The sequence below is a fragment of the Panthera tigris genome, chromosome D3 (assembly GCF_018350195.1).
Source record: "Panthera tigris isolate Pti1 chromosome D3, P.tigris_Pti1_mat1.1, whole genome shotgun sequence".
NCBI classification, from domain to species: Eukaryota; Metazoa; Chordata; class Mammalia; order Carnivora; family Felidae; genus Panthera; species Panthera tigris.
In genome coordinates, this window is record NC_056671.1 from 28635009 (window position 1) to 28651738 (window position 16730).

General features: G+C 45.7%; 1 protein-coding gene across 4 annotated transcripts in view; it reads left to right on the forward strand.

Moving 5' to 3' along the window:
- Positions 1-16730, forward strand: part of LOC102966185 (protein HIRA) — a 91612-nt gene that overhangs the window by 61263 nt on the left and 13619 nt on the right. For 3 of the 4 annotated variants that reach the window (XM_042963134.1, XM_042963135.1, XM_042963136.1), the window contains 8 exons: positions 6466-6670; positions 7071-7175; positions 8433-8581; positions 9771-9932; positions 10525-10583; positions 10955-11060; positions 12952-13074; positions 13577-13740. In XM_042963134.1, the coding sequence (XP_042819068.1) occupies positions 6466-6670; positions 7071-7175; positions 8433-8581; positions 9771-9932; positions 10525-10583; positions 10955-11060; positions 12952-13074; positions 13577-13740 (1073 nt within the window). Of the gene's footprint in view, positions 1-6465; positions 6671-7070; positions 7176-8432; positions 8582-9770; positions 9933-10524; positions 10584-10954; positions 11061-12951; positions 13075-13576; positions 13741-15879; positions 15969-16730 lie in introns of all 4 variants that reach the window. The other variant, XM_007091594.3, reaches the window with a different exon arrangement.

The following is a 16730-nucleotide window of genomic DNA, read 5'->3' on the forward strand; positions in this document are numbered from 1 at the left end:
TGTTGACCATCTTTTCATATGCTTATTAGCCATCTGGATCTTCTTTGGTGAGGTGCCCCTTTAGATCTTTTGTTTATTTTTTAGATTGGGTTGCTTGTTTTCTTACTGTTCTACAAATTCTTTGTATATTTTGGATACAAGTCCTTACTCAGATAATGTGATTTGTAAATATTTTTTCCCAGTCTGTGGCTTATCCTTTCATTCTTTTCACAATGTCTTTCTCAGAGCGTAATTTTCTAATGTTAAAGAAGTCCAACCTAACCAAATTTTTTGTCATGGATCATGCTTTCAGTATCATATCAAAAACTCATTGCCACTGTAGTCAATAGTATTGTAGTAATTTGTGTGGTGACAGATGGTAACTACACTTACCCTGGTGAGCTCTTTGTAATGTAAAACCAAGCTCATCTAGACTTCCTACTGTGTTTTTTTCTAAGTTCTCATTTTATAGTTTTGCATTTTCCACATAGATCTATGATCCATTTTGAATTAATGTTTGTGGAAGATGTAAGGTATGTGTCTAGATTCAGTTTTTGCATGTGATTGTCCAGTTGTTCCAGCATTATTTGTTGAAAAGACTATCTTTTCTATGCCTTTGCCTTAATCAAAGATGAGTTGACTATATTTGTATGGATCTATTTCTAGGTCTTTTGCCTTTCCATATAAACTTTAGAACCAGTTTGTCAATACATACAAAATAATTTCCTGGGATTTTTATTAGGATTCCATTTAATCTCTAGATCAAGTTATGAAAAATTGACATCTTAACAATATTGAGTCCCTTATCCATGAACATAGAATATCTCCATTTTTTAGTTCTTTGATTTCTTTCATCAGTTTTATAGTTTTCCTCATTTAGAATTTAGATATATTTTGTTAGATTTATATCTAATTACTTCATTTTTGATGCTAATGTAAATAGTATTGTAATTACAATTTCAAATACCAGTTGTTCATTACTGCCATGGACTTTTGTATGTTAACTTTGTATCCTGAAGCCTTGCTATAATTGCTTATTCTGTTTTTGTTGTTTTTGATTCTTGGAGATTTTCTACAAAGACAATTATGTCATCTGCAAATAAAGACAGCTTTATTTCTCCTTCCCAATCTGTATGCCTTTTATTTCTCTGTCTTACCTTACTGCATTAGCTAGGACTTTTACTACAATATTAGAACTAATGAGAGGGGACATCCTTACTGCCTTATGAGAAAGCATCTAGTGTCTCACCATCAAGTATGATGTTAGCTGTAAGTTTTTTTGTGGATATTCTTTATCAGATTGAGGAAGTTCTCTAATCCTGGTTTGCTAAGAATTTGGTTGGGTTTGGTTTTTGGGGTTTTTTTTTTTGTTTGTTTGTTTGTTTGTTTTAATGTTTATTTTTGAGAGAGAAAGAGAGAGCACGAGTTGGGGAGAGACAGAGAGAGACAGAGACACAGAATCCAAAGTAGGCTCCAGGCTCTGAGCTGTCAGCACTGAGCCACCCAGGCGCCCCTACGAGTTTTTTTTGTCATGACTGGATGTTGGGTTTTGTCAAATGCCTTTTCTGCATCTATTGATATGATCATAAGATTTTTCTTCAGCTTTGTTGGGCGTGATGGATTACATTAATCACTTTGGAAGGCAGCTATGCTCACCACTATACCACCAATGCTACATTAATCACTTTGAATGTTAAGCTAGTATGCATTTCTGCAGTAAATTCCATTTGGTCATTGTATGTAATTCTTATACATTGTTGGATTCAATATGCCAATATTTTGTTGAAGATTTTTACATCTATGTTCATGAGCGATACTGGCCTATAGTGTTGTTTTTTTTTCTTGTAATATCAGTATCTGATTTTTTTATTTGGGTAATATTTGCCTCATGAGTGTTAGGATATACCTCCCTTTCTTCTCTTTTCTAGAATATATTGTAGAGAATTGGTATAATTTTTTCCTTAAATATTTGGTAGAATTCACCAATAAGACTGTGTGGACCTGGTACTTTTTTTTCTTGGAAAGTTATTAATTGTTGAGTCAATTTCTTTAATAGGCCTGTTCAGATTAGTTCTTTTTCCTTGTGTGAGTTTTAGTGGATTTTTTTTTTTCAAGAAACTGGCCCATTTCATCCAAGTTATCCAATCTGTGGGTTTATTCATAATATTTCTTTATGTTCCTTTTATTGTCCAGGGGATCAGTAGTGAAGGCCCCTTTGCATTTCTGACATTAGTGATTTGTGTCTTTTCCCTTTTTTTCTTAGCCTAGCTACAAGTTTATTAATTTTATTGCTCTTTTCAAAGAATCAGTTATTTATTTCATTGATTTTCCTCTGTTGTTTTCCTGTCTTTAATTTCATGGGTTTCTCTTCTAGTTTTTATTATTTATTTTTTCTATTTGCTTTATATTATCTTGCTTATTATTGCCTTAATATATTATTATATTGCTACTTATTATTTATTTGCTTCTGCTTGTTCGTCTTTTTCTAGTTCCTAAAGGTAAAGTTTAGATTTTTTATATCAGGTCTTTCTTCTTTTCTAAAATATGCATTCTCTGCTACAAATTTCCTTCTAAGCACTGCTTTGACTGTGTTCCACAAATTTTGATAAATTGCACTTTTTCATTTAATTAAATGTTTTTACATTTCTCTTGAGACTTTGACCCATATATTGTTTAGAAGTCTGTGGTTTAATCTCTTGGGATTTTCTGGTATCTTTCTGTTATTATTGTCTAGGTTAATTCTGTTGTGGACTTGAAGCATACTTTGTATGATTTTTATTCTTTTAAATTTGTTGAGACGCTTGGGTGGCTTAGTCAGTTGAGCAACTGACTTCGGCTCAGGTCATGATCTCACAGTTTGTGAGTTCAAGCCCCCCATCAGGCTGTGTGCTGGCAGCTCAGAGCCTGGAGCCTGCTTCAGATTCTGTGTCTCCCTCTCTCTCTGCCCCTCCTCTGCTCACGCTCTCTCTCTGTCTCTCAAAAATAAATACATGTTTAAAAAAATGTATGTATTTTTTAAGTATGTTTTATGAACCAGAATGTGGTCTACCTTACTGAATATTCTTTGTGATCTGGAGAAGAATGTGTATATTATTGTTGAATGAAGTATTTTATAAATATCAGCTAAATTCAAATGATAGTACTTTTCATTTAATTATTTCCTTATTGATTTTCTGTCTCCTGGATCTTTCAATTACTGATAGAGGTAGAGTGAAATCTCCACTTGTAATTGTGGATTTGTCTACTTCTCCTTGCAGTTCTATCAGTTTTTGCCACATGTATTTTGACACTCTCTTGTTAGGCATGTATACAGTTAGGACCCTTTTATCATTATGTAATGCTCCTCTTTATCCTTAATAATTTTCCTTAGTCTGGTGTCTACTTTGTCTGAAATTAATATAGCTACTCCAGTTTTATTTTAAGTAGAGTTAGAATGGCATACGGGTATATGTTGGAGATGTTGCAGGTTCCAGACCACCACAATAAAGCAAATATTGTAGTGAAGCAAGCTAAATGAATATTTTGGTTTCCTAGTACATGTAAAAGTTGCTTATACTCTATGGTAGTCTAGTAAGTGTTCAATAATAGCATTATATCTAAGAAAGCAATGTACATACCTTAAGGGAAAAAATACTTCATTGCTAAAAAATGCTAACCATCATCTCTGCTTTCAGCAAGTCATAATCTTTTTGCTGGGGGAGGGTCTGCCTCAGTGTTAATGGCTACTGACTGATCAGGGTGGTGATTGCTGAAGGCTGAGGTGGCTGTGGAAATTTCTTTAAATAAGACAATGAAATTTGCTACATCGATTGACTCTTCCTCTTATGAACAATCTCTCTAGCATATGATGCTATTTGATAGCATTTTACACGCAGCAGAACTTCTTTCAAGATTGGAGTCCATCTTCTCAAAGCCTGCTACTATTTGATCAACTGAGTTTATGTCATATTCTAAATCCTTTGTTGTCATTTCAACAGTCTTCGCAGCATCTTCAGTTCTAGATTCCATCTCAAGAAACCACTTTCTCAGGGTGCCTGGGTGGCTCAGTCAGTTGAGCATCTGACATCAGCCCAGGTCATGATTTCGTGCCTCATGAGTTTGAGCCCCACATCAGGCTTGCTGCTGTCAGCACAGAACTCGCTTCAGATCCTCTCTCCCCTTCTATCTGTCCTTCCCCCACTTGGGCTCTCTTTGTCTCTCTCAAAAATAAATAAACATAAAAAAAATCACTTTCTCTGCTAAACCATGAGAAGTAACTGCTCATCCATTCAGGCTTGATCCTGAGATAGTAGCAACTCAGTCACATCTTCAGGCTCCACTTCTCCTTCTAGATCTCTTGCCATTTCAACCACATCTGCAGTTACTTCTTCCAATAAAGTCTTGAACCCCTGAAAGTTATCCATGAGAGTTGGAATTTACTTATTCCAAACTCCTGTTTATGTTGCTATTTTGACCTCTTCCCATGAATCTTGAATGTTCTTAATGGCATCTAGATGATGAAGGTTTTCCATTTACCTTGTCCATATCCATCACAGGAATCACTGTCTATGGCAGCTATAGCCTTAGAAAATGTATTTCCTTAATAATTAAGACTTGAAAGTCAAAACTACCTTTTGATCTATGGCCTGCAGAACAGATGGGCTAGCAAGCATGAAAACAACATTAATTTCATATATCTCTATCAGAGTTCCTGGGTGACTAGGTGTATTGTCAGTGAACCAGTAATATTTTTAAAGGAATCTTTCTATCTGAGCAGTAGGTCACAACAGTAAGCTTAAAATATGTAGTAAGCCATGTTGTAAACAGATACGCTCTCTCTAGACTTTGTTCTGTTTATAGGATATAGGCAGAGTAGATGTAGCATAATTCTTAAGGCCCTAGGATTTTTGGAATGGTAAGTGAAGATTGACTTCTACTTAAAGTCACCAGCTGCATTGGCCCCTAACAATAGAGTCAGCCTGTCCTTTGAAGCCAGGCATTGGCTTCTCCTGTCTAGCTATGGAAGTCCTAGATAGGGATGCCTGAGCGGCTCAGTGGGTTGGATGTCTGGCTCTTGATTTTGGCTCAGGTCATGATCTCATGGTTTGTGGGAGAATTGAGCCCTGCATCAGGCTGAAAGCACAGAGTCAGCTTGGGAGTGTCTCTCTCTCTCTCTCTCTCTCTCTCTCTATCTCTGTCTCACCCTCTCTCTCTCTCTCTCTCAAGATAAATAAAAAAAAAATTTTTTTTAAGTCCTAGAGGTGGTTGGGTGGCTCAGTCAGTTAAGCATCTGACTCTTGATTTCAGCTCAGATTGTTATCTCACAGTTTGTGAGTTCAAGTCCCATGTCCAGCTGTGTGCTGATAGTGTGGAGCCTTCTTGGGGTGCTCTCTCTCTCCCTCTCTCAAAATAAATAAGCTTTAAAAAAGTGTAAAAGTCCTAGATAGCATCTACTTTCAATACAAGGCTGTTTCCTGTATATTGAAAATCTGTTGTTTGATGCACCTTTGCTAATTATCTTAGCTAGATCTTCTGGATAACTATCTGCAGATTCTACATTAGCACTTGAAGCTTTGCCTTGCCTTTTTAGTTATGAAACTAGCTCCTTTCCTTAAATTCATGAACTAACCTCTGCTAGCTTCAAACTAGTTATTCTACGCTTATTATACCTGAGCCCTGTCTAATTGGTGGTGAGATTTGGGGGAGGAGACACATTCTCTTATCTTGTGATTAAATCTTTTGTGTTTTGGACCAGAGACCCTGGGCTATGACCTTCAGATGAGTTCCTTAGCCTGTGTGTGTGTGTGTGTGTGTGTGTGTGTGTGTGTGTGTGTGTGTATGTGTGTGTGTGTAAGGCTACTCTGTAGTTGGTTAATTGCCCTGCCCACAAGTTATATAGGACTCTAGTAAAGTAGTTCCTCTTAAAGGCAGGCTTTTGTTAAGGAGAAAGGAACTCTGGGTGTGTTTCAACTGGTTTTCTTCCCCCTCTGCCAGCCCAAAGCACACAGGGGATTTTTCCATCGCTGATCTTCACCCATGAGAGCCTGTTGGAGCTCCTGGAAGTAAAGTTAACATAAGTGTGGGTACCCTCCTGCCACTGGACCCCCCAAGAGTTTTAACTCACAAGCCAGCCCACACTGAACCTCTAGCAGTGTACCAGTTATTTTAAGTCTTCCTACCAGTTAGGGCTCCAGGGGCTTTGGCTGCGGGTGAGCTATAGCTTTATGTCTTCACCTGGTGTCTCCAGTTTTCAGGGTGGCAGTTTGCCTTGTGACCTTACTTCTCTGATGAATCTAAGAAGAGTTGTTGATTTTCAGTTTTTCAGCTTTCCTTTTACTTTGAAGATGAGAGAGACAACTTCCAACCCCTTTGCATGTTGGAGCAGAAACCAGAAGTCCTTTCTTACAATTTTTATTTATTAACTTCTGGCGATGAGTATGGATTTTATTCATCATTATAAATGTAATAGACACATGGAGAAAGCCATGGATGTCTATGTTTGCGCAGGTTGAAAGAGCAGAACCTTGTGAAAGACCTGAGGCCCCGGGACCTCCTGGAGAGCAGCAGTGACAGCGACGAAAAAGTCCCTGTGGCCAAGCCCTCCTCGCTGTCCAAGCGAAAACTGGAGCTTGAGGTGGAAACAGTGGAGAAGAAGAAGAAAGGGCGACCTCGGAAGGAGTCTCGGCTCATGCCTGTGTCTCTGTCTGTCCAGGTGAGGCCATCGGGCTCATGCTGCCTCCCCCAGCCTACCTCACAACCTCAGTGCTGGAGTCCCCATGTGCCCAAGTGGGATAAGAGAGGCTGTGCATGCCACAGTGTGCCTTATCAGTTGGGAATAGTTGGCAAGACATGCGTACCCCCAGAGGTAGTATGGAGGCCATGCTGCCCCACACCTGGCGCTCAACCCACTCCAAGTCCTTGAGCAGTGCCCTGAGGTCAGCTATTCATCTGGAAAGTGAGAGTCTTTAGAGCATTCATCTGCGCTTTCACCCTCACAGAGTGGGTGGAAATGCCTGGGGAACCAGCCTGGTGTCACCTGTGGGTGACTCACCTTTACCTGACATTGCCCTACAGTGCTGGGGCGGGGCTCAGGGACATTTCTGCTCTTCCAGTCCCCAGCTGCCCTGACCGCAGAGAAGGACACCGTGTGTTTGTCTGTACCAGCACCTGCACTGAAGCTGCCCATGCCAGGCCCCCAGAGAGCATTTACCCTCCAGGTGAGTAGGTTTCCTGTCTCCCCCAACAAGCGTGCACATTCTCTCCACTCTCCCCCTGTGTAAACCCTCAATTGTCACTGACTTAGGGCTGCGTTCCAGGGGCTCTCCATCTCTTTCTGGGGGAAGTTGTAGCTGATCAGGGCCCATTACTAGCCTCTTCCCCAAGGGCCCCCTTGCTGCCCGCCCACGCACATGCACATTTCTCTTCTCTGTGCTTCGCTCTTCCAGTCCTGCTGCCATCTTCTGGATGGCCAGCTCCTTCAAGACTTGTCTCAGTTGTTCCTTTTGGTAGCCTCCTTCAGCTTCACATTCAGCCTTTGGTAGCCTCAGACTTGATATAGTTGGACTGCATCATAATGGCCTGTCTCCCAACCAGCTCACTGGCCCTGTCCTCTTCCCAGGACCCAGCAGAGTCATCATCAGAGCTGTTTGAGCTCTTGGAGTAGAAGCTTATGACCATGTGCTTGTTCAAAGCACAGCTCTAGAGCAAAGAATCCTTTATACCCAGAGCTCTTCCATTCACTCAGTCTAGCACCTGACCTTGGACGTGCCATAGGTTTATGCCTCTTGTTCCTCAGCTCAGATGCACATCCTTGGGAAACCTTCTAGGGCCCCGCATACAGGTCACTTTCTACTGAGCATACACTGCCCCACCCAAGCTGGTCCTCATGGGATACCAGAGGTGTCAGCCCTTCCCACCACAAGGCTTTCTGGGCCTAAAGGTAGGGACCTACGTGGTTTGTTCTTGTTGTTGATGTACTCGGAGACAGGGCACACAAACCCTTTTCCAAACTCTAGCTGCCCACCCTGTAACCCAGGGGCTTTACCACTGAGTGCCGCTTAGGGCTGTTCTTGGTTTCTGGGGATCTATGAAGGGACCCGTCTCCCAGCAGCATCCAGCCCTCTGCCCCACCTCACCCACTTGTTTGGCCATATGAGTGCAAACTGTTCAGCTGTTCTCCCTTGGTTTTCCATATGGGCTATCTGTCCATCAGCTCCCTAGGCATGAGAGAGGAGGCTGAGCCAGCTCCCAGCCCTCTCCCTTCTCTGGGGGCCACACATCTGGACCTCCGTCCTACTTGTCCCACCCCATTACTACATACGCCACCACCGTCCTGTTGGCTAGCCGGCTCTGTCTACTTCTCTGTGTCTTTTTCCTGCTGCGGGGTCTCTGAACATCTCATCTGTCACATGACCCAAGTCTCAGTGGGCCCACCATCACCTGAAAAGACATTTTGTTTGTTTTCTTCCATCCAGGTGAGCTCCGATCCCTCCATGTACATTGAAGTGGAGAATGAAGTGACTGCTGTGGGGGGCGTGAAGCTAAGTCGTTTGAAGTGTAACCGGGAAGGGAAGGAGTGGGAGACGGTGCTCACCAGCCGGATCCTCACTGCTGCTGGCAGTTGGTAAGGGTGAGGGTCTTCGCCCAGCCCAGCCTTTAATGTCAATCAAGTACCACGTGCTATGCTGTGTGGCACTGTTACTGTCTGAGGCATGGTGCATTGCCCTACGTGCTAGCTCTCACAGAGGCCTGTACCATGCCTTGCCCTGGGCTTAGGACGTGTATCTGTCATCTCAGTCCCCACAAGACCTAATAAAGCCGGCATCATTATCACCATGTTACAGGTGGGGAAACTGTCTTAGAGGGTCACCCAAGGCAGGATTTCAACCCAAATGTTGTGATTCCCTTATCTGGTCAGGTTCCAGGCTGAGCTCTGCCTGGCTCTCTCTGACGTGGAATGGTTCCTTCTCTGGACCCCAGATTTTCATCCAGGGAGAACAGGGTGGATTTCTGATTGTCCTGTGAGTCCCCAGCCCAGCCCTGTCCATATTCTGTATGAGGGGAGACCTTAATTCAGTGGTTAGTCATCCAGTGTCTTCCCATGGGCTTCCAGGACACAATCCCCTGGAGCTGTTTTTACATGTGCTTGATCTGAAAAGAGGACCAGTGTTTTCCTCAGGTGTCTGTTGAATTATAGGATCTGCCGTCAGGACCATGTATTTGGTACTATTATAAGGATTTTACAAAGATAATTGGCTTAGATACAGTCATTTTAACTAGATCCTTAATTAGTTATCATGAGACTGCATGTAAAATGCTTTCATAGTGCCTACAAGTACTCGGCCTTCCATCTTAGGTCACGGTTCCCATGGGCTCTGAGCGGGTGCATGATGTTGCACCTAGAAGGAACCATCATTCTGTACCTCCTTTTCATTCTCTGCCAAGATGAGTAGACTGAGCTTCTCAATCCCAGGCACCCATGAATGACTAAGAGGCCTGTGTGGTAGATACTGCTGTGGGCTCCCCCTGGATCAACATTAGTCTGAGCTCAGAAAAGCTCAAGCAGCCGCTGAAGGGAAAGAGAACACATTCTCTTTAATCAGGTCTCATTTAGGCTAGGCTCCCATGAGCCCTGCTACCCTGATCCTTGTGGCAAGCCCTTGCTCCACCTCTCCCTCTGCTGCTTCTACTCAAAGGAAGGTCACAGCAAGTATAGGTGGGCACAGAAAGAGGAAACGTTCTGCATTTCAAGTCTGCTGCCTCTGCCACAGCTCCCTGTCATCATGACACCTGTCCCTTCTCTACCTTTTCAGTGACGTGGTATGTGTTGCCTGTGAAAAGAGGATGCTGTCAGTGTTCTCCGCCTGTGGTCGCCGTCTCCTCCCTCCCATCCTCCTGCCGTCCCCAATCTCCACTTTGCACTGCACGGGTTCCTACGTCATGGCACTCACGGCTGCAGCCACATTATCTGTCTGGTGAGAGGCAGGCCCAGGGTGGGATGGGCTCCAAGCAGGATAGGGCTGTGCAGATCCCCTCTCACTGCAGGGACAAAGAAGGAAGCAAAGGAGGCCACTCAGCAGAACAGTCCTCGGACCCTGTAGGTCTGGGGGTCTTAATGCCTGAGGGGCCCTAAGCAGTCATACACTGCTTATGATAGCCATCCCGTGTTGGGGGAGGGAGGATGTGCAAGGAAGTGGGGCAGGCTGCCTACCCCTGCCACCATCCTTAAAGGAGCAAACCTCATGACAAATCATATGCCTGATTGCCTGTGCCAGGGTCCAGAAATGGGATCTCAGCTGCCAGAGCCTGGCCACGCTTCTCCCAGAGTTGGCATGGTGTTGGTGGCAGACCCCGCAGCTCTGTTGCCTAAGCCCTCAGCTGTAGACTTGTACAGAGGTAGTGTAGTGACACATGGGGAGTGGAAGCCACTTGTGGCACAGAGCCCCTGCCTGGGGAAGCAAGGGCTGGCTCTATACCAGGAACCGTAGAGTGGGGTCTGACCACCAAGGCACACTCTGATGTATTTACTCCAACTGGAGAGTAAGCTGTTCCCTGTCTCTCTCCTAGGGATGTTCACAGACAGGTAGTTGTGGTGAAAGAAGAATCGCTACACTCCATCTTGGCAGGTAACCTCAGCAGTGGACCACCCCTTGTTCCCAGGGGGTGGGGAGGGGGTGGGGAGGGATGCCAGGGCTAGGCAGCTTCAGTTCCTGACATGAACCAGGCTCTGGGCGCAGCCTGAGGCATTCAGTGTTGGAGAAGATGCATTCTCTCCCGGGGCACATTTGAATGGGTCTCTGAGAGGTGACAAATAGCCTAGTGGGTGGCAGTGAGACCAGCATGCACAGAAGAGCAGCAGCTGCCTAGTTGCTGAGTCAGTGTGAAGGCACGTGTTGCTGGGACAATGGGAGCCGTGGTTTATGTTTCTCCTTAGGTCATATGCAGGCACCTGCTGATCAGAACACACCCAGAACCCATTCTTGTACTGTCTCCCTAGGAAGTGACATGACAGTGTCACAGATCTTGCTGACACAGCATGGAATCCCAGTGATGAACCTGTCCGATGGGAAGGCATACTGCTTTAATCCATCACTTTCTACATGGTAAGTAAGCCAGCCCCTAGCCCTGCCCTTCTGGGAGAGTGTCCGTCTGAGCTGGAATAGACTTCTGGTCCTGGCAGTCAGGCCTTCCTGCCCTGGCTTCTCCTCACAGTAAAGCCCTGTGGTTCGGGCAACAGTGACAGCCCTGCTGGGCTCTATCTGCTTTATACAAGGAAATAGAGAGCTTAAACCCACCAATAATGCCCCACTGTCCCTGGGCAGGGGTGCTTTCCTTCTGCATTATTCTCTGATGTCACTTTGGAATGGGCATTTGAAAATTAAAAATTTTTGTAAATTAAGAAAATTGGTTGTCAATACACATGTCCAGCCTGTCGTCCTTAGCATTGTCAGCATAGGTGAGTGGGCTTCACAACAACATTGCCACCACTCATCAATTTTTGTAGCTTAGCAAGAGCCAAGTAGCGCTTCCGCTGACTTTGTGAATTAGTAAGTTTGCACCATCACTCACCATGTGTCATGGTCTGTCTTTCCTCGGCCCATTTTGGAGTTTAGAGCTCTTTTCTGTATTTGTCAAATCTCTATTCCTCCAAGATCTTAATCGAGACATGTGAAGCCTATACATTGTGTACCAGCCACTCTTTTCTTCTGCCTGCACCTTTGGTCCTTCATACCCAAGCCAGCTATCTGTCCTCCAGCCCTTGTCTGTCAAGAGTTGCCAGGCACAAGTTTATCCTTCCACTGAAATTTCTTTCTTGAGTTAAAAAAAAAAAAAACAAAAAAACAGGTCCCTGGCTAGCTCAGTTGGTAGAGCATGTGATCTTGAGGTTGTTAGTTCGAACCCCACATTAGGTATAGAGATTACTTAATAAATTATTTTTGGGGGCACCTGGGTGGCTCAGTCAGTTAAGCGTCCGACTTCGGCTCAGGTCATGATCTCACAGTTCGTGGGTTCGAGCCCTGTTGGGCTCTGTGCTGACAGCTCAGAGCCTGGAGCCTGCTTCAGATTTTGTGTTTCCCTCTCTCTCTGCCCCTCCTTGGCTCGCACTGTGTCTCTCTCTCTCAAAAATAAACAAACATTTAAAAAAATTTTTTTAATAAATAAATAAAAATAAAATATTTTAAAAAAACCTCCCCATTCATAGCTCTTCCAAGTTATAAACCCTTGTATATTATATGTGATTACTGTAATTATGGAAATAGGCTTTTTCTTTAAGAAGAGAAATGTTGGCTGTGTATTTTGGAAACATTTTTACAAAGGCACCCAATTTTTTTTTTTTTTTTTACTTTTTTTTTTAATGTTTATTTTTGAGACAGAGTATGAGCGGGGGAGGGGCAGAGAGAGAGGGAGACACAGAACCCGAAGCAGGCTCCAGGCTCTGAGCTGTCAGCACAGAGCCCAATGTGGGGCTCGAACCCGTGAACTCTGAGATCATGATTTGAGCCGAAGTCAGACACTTAACTGACTGAGCCACCCAGGCACCCCAGCACGCAACTATTTTAAAAGTGTGGGTAGAATGTTTTCTTAACAAAAATGTGAAAGGTCCAGAGAAGCTGATTGCTTGTGATGCTGTAGAAGCTCAGGAAGGCTATGGCCTGGCATTCCTGGAAGCTTCCAAGGGCTAGGCCAGGTGGGCCCCAGGCAGACAGGCATCCGATGCACACTTCACACACAGGCCTCTGTCCTCAAGTGCTGAGACCATGGAGCTCAAGTGGTCCCAGCAAGAGCCCTGTTGGTGACCTTCACCATCATCAGTTTTGCCTCATAATGAAACCTGTCCATGAGCACTCTATGGAGAGAATGCAGTGACACTCAGCCTCTGCTGGTGCTCTGACCACAGGTCATGTGGTGCTTGCTCCTTGGTGGCCTCACTGCCAGCCTTTCTGGTGGACCTCTTGGTTTTCCTGACCTCTGCTCCTACTGTTGCCTCCCCAGGAACCTGGTTTCTGACAAGCAGGACTCCCTGGCCCAGTGTGCAGACTTCAGGAGCAGCCTGCCTCCCCAGGACGCCATGTTGTGCTCCGGACCTTTAGCCATAGTCCAGGGCCGTGCCTCCACGTAGGTGACCCAATTTGCTGGGGGAGGTGGCTGGGTCACACAAGCACAGTCCCACCCAGGCCTGCGCTCTGACTGCCCATCTCCTGTGCCTGGCTACTGCTTAACACAGGCAGGCTCGAGGGTGCCAAGGATCGTGGGCCCATATTAGGTAATAACACGCAGTGCTGGGTCACAAGCCCTGTCACTTCAGAGCACAGATGGTGGTCTGAGTTGCTATGTGTCATGGACATGATGATGGGCAGTATTTTGAAGGGCAGTGGGGAAATGGGCTGCTGGCCTGTCACCTCAGGGGCCTTGATAGGAGTTACAGGGTGGGATACACCCAGGATGCTAGACAGACCAGGAGGCCTGTGGCTGGGACCTGGGGATGGTTTGGCCAGTGTGGAGTCTGACACCTGCCTCTTTACTGGCTCCTCACTGGTGTCCAAGGGTGCAAGGCGGCAGCCTCCTGCCCCATGCAGTGCCCACTGCCTCATGATGCTTGCTCTGCCAATCTCTGCAGTTCAGGAAGACAGGCAGCCCGACTCTTCTCCGTGCCTCATGTAGTGCAGCAGGAGACCACCCTGGCCTACCTGGAGAATCAGGTTGCAGCGGCACTCACCCTGCAGTCCAGCCATGAGTACCGCCATTGGCTCCTCCTCTACGCTCGGTACCTTGTGAATGAAGGTGAGGTTTCTGGTGGTCCCTCCATCTTCCTGGGTCTGGCTCAATTTCTATCCCAACATGATCTTCCAGAAAGCCCATGAATCAAGGCAGAGATGCAGTGGCCTAGGACTGTCTGCACTCTCCTTCCTGCCAGTCTCCTATGTTTACCCCCAGAGGCCCTGGACTCCAACTGCCCCATCAGCAAGATGGCCCTCAGCCCCCATCTCTTAGCCTGAGCTGTAATCAAAGCAGCTCAGCAGGCATCCAACCCTATTATAGACTCTGAGACCCTGAATTGGGTAGGCCCTGAGGACCAGGAGGACTGGCAGTAGGAGGGGGTGGGGGCACAGGATGCTTGAACAGACATGCTCCAGAGGAGCAGAAGGCTCAGACTCTTGCCTTCCCTCATACCCTGGAGCTTCAGTGGTAGCTGGTCACCCCAGAGGAGGGCTTCTTCTGGCAATATCCATTGAGCCTGCATCTCTCTTCCTCCAAGCCCCTCCTGCCCTGGAAGGGCCTGCCTGATGTCCAGCACCTCTCCATGGCCTTCTAGCCCAGCTTTCCCTGCCAGCACTTCTGATCTCTCCCACCACCCCCTCTTCCCTTTTCGGTCAGCAGAAAGCTCGGTGTGTTGGAAGAGGTGGACATCCTGTTGTCAGGGCACCCTACAATAAATAGACTTTCATCTCTCTGCTAAGCAAGTGTGAGGTTGTTTCTTACCACCTTCCTCCCACTTGAGCTTGTCCTCCAGGGTTGTGGCTTGGGAACTAGCACTCCCAAAACTCCCTGCGTGACCACACAGCTCCAGGCCTGGTCACAGAACTGCCTTCCCCACAGCCTCTCCTGGCCTTCTTGGTTTTGGTTTGCTTTTGACCTCACCCTCCCTATTTTGTTTATAATTTAAAGTACAGAAAAGAGAAAAAAAAAAAAAAAAAAAACGTTCCGAACCCCTACAGGTGTCACTTCCAGAGCTCACATGTCACATTGCCTCTGATGACATAATTGTGTGTATATATAAACCTCTGATGACAACAAATATGGCTGACCAACTCAAAGTCCTTCCCAGCAGACTCCAATGATGAGTTTAATTTGCCTCTTTCCGCCCAGTCTGCATGGTTGCCCAGCCTGTGTGGTCACTGAGTCTTCTAAATACTCAATCTTCCCAAGCCCACACCTTTGCTGGGGTGCTCCTGTCACATCTGAGCCTCATACCCCAATCCCCTGGGAAGACCTGTCCTCTGGCTCCTCTAATTTACTTCATCCTGGGCGTTGATCAGGACTCATCCTGACACCCTGAACAAAGTCACTGCCTCCTCTGGGGCCTGCACCTACTTGTAGGATCACTTCTGCTTGCTTCTCTTTCTCTATCTTTCCCACATCTGTTCCTGTGTCCAATAACATAAGTCACCTCTGTTCTATTTCTTGCTTCCTTGACTATAAAAGGACTAAAATTTTAAAGGGAGACCCCTTTCACTTCTAAAATTCCTCAGATTCCAGCATCACCCTCTTATTCTCCACCCTTATCTTTGGGCGATTTCATCATACCCTATGGCTTCAGCTGCCACCAGTGCTAACAGGCCCCCAGATTCTGCCACCAGCATTTGTGGCACTCCTCGTGGCTGTGCCATAACCTGTGAGTTGATGGGCCGGTGACTGCTTCTCCTATCTCCTCTGCTCCATCACCACCTCACTCTAAATTCATACCGTTGCTATCTCTTACTTCCCGAAGGTGCCTCCTGACCCTGCTGATCTCCTCTCACTGTCAACATGTCTTGTCTGAAACAAATCTGACCAGCCCACTCCCCTCCTTCCACAATTCCCACATTTTCCCATCACCTTGGGGAGTTTGTCCCAGAGCTGGCCACATCTCATTTTTCCCATGGGCCCAGCACATAGAGGGGCTGCTGTATATGCTATCAAGGGAGTGGGTTCGTGAGTGAGTCTGTCATTATGGGTCTCAGTGCCCCAAACTGAGAGTCGTTCAGGAGGCTTTTTGCCCAAAGCAGCCAATAAAATAAACATTTGTTCAATCTATTTTGATATACACAACAACTTAGCATATTCTTGATTTTTTATTTCTTTTTGTAATGTGTTCCTATTTCTGTTTTGTTTTGTTTTGTTTTGTTGTTTTTTTTTTGTTTTGTTTTTTCCCGTAATTAGGGTTTGAATACCGACTCCGAGAAATATGCAAGGACTTACTGGGTCCGGTTCACTACTCCACTGGAAGCCAGTGGGAGTCAACGGTAGTGGTAGGTGCTGCTTTCATTCTTGCCACAAGAATTCTGTCTTAAAAAGTGAAGGTAGAGATGAAAAATAAGTCAAAGTGCTTTGAAATTCTTCCCCATTAGACTTCTTCAGCACACCGCCTTGGACCCCAGCATCAGTGAGAGGCTGAGATGTCAGTACTGCACTTGTGGGCAGGAGCTGGGTCTTTGGCATCAGGGGCCTAGAGAGTGCTCGGCCACGCGTGCACGTGTGCTGAGGAAAGCTGCCTGCCAGGGGCTGTGGGTTTGTTCAGTAGAGAAGATGAAAGATCTTACCCTGCTTTCCTGGAGCTCCCAGTTTGGTAGCGAGGCAGACAGAAGCAAGTAAGCAATTCCATCAACAAGATAGTTTTAGACCATGGATTATGCTAAGAAGGAAATAAGCAGAGCAATAAGCCGAAGGTGCCTAGGAATGAGCAGCCAGGGAGGACCCAGAAGGGGACTTTTAGGATGAAACCCAGGGATAAAAATGAGCCAGCTCTGCTGAGACCTGGGAGTCTCCTGGTAAAAGTGATAGTGAATGCAAAGAGGGCATGGTACATGGGAGCCACTGTGGCTGGAGTATAGTAGGCAAAGGAGAGGGTGGTGTGAGATTAGGTGAGACAGATGAACAGGAAGATCATTGAGACCTTGTGAGGAGCTGGAGCTGTTGGAGGAGTTTGTGCAGCGGTGACATGAAGTGACCCAGATCAGTCAGCAGGAGTGATATGAACTGATGTAGCAAAGCAGTAAGAGCTTGTTTTTTGC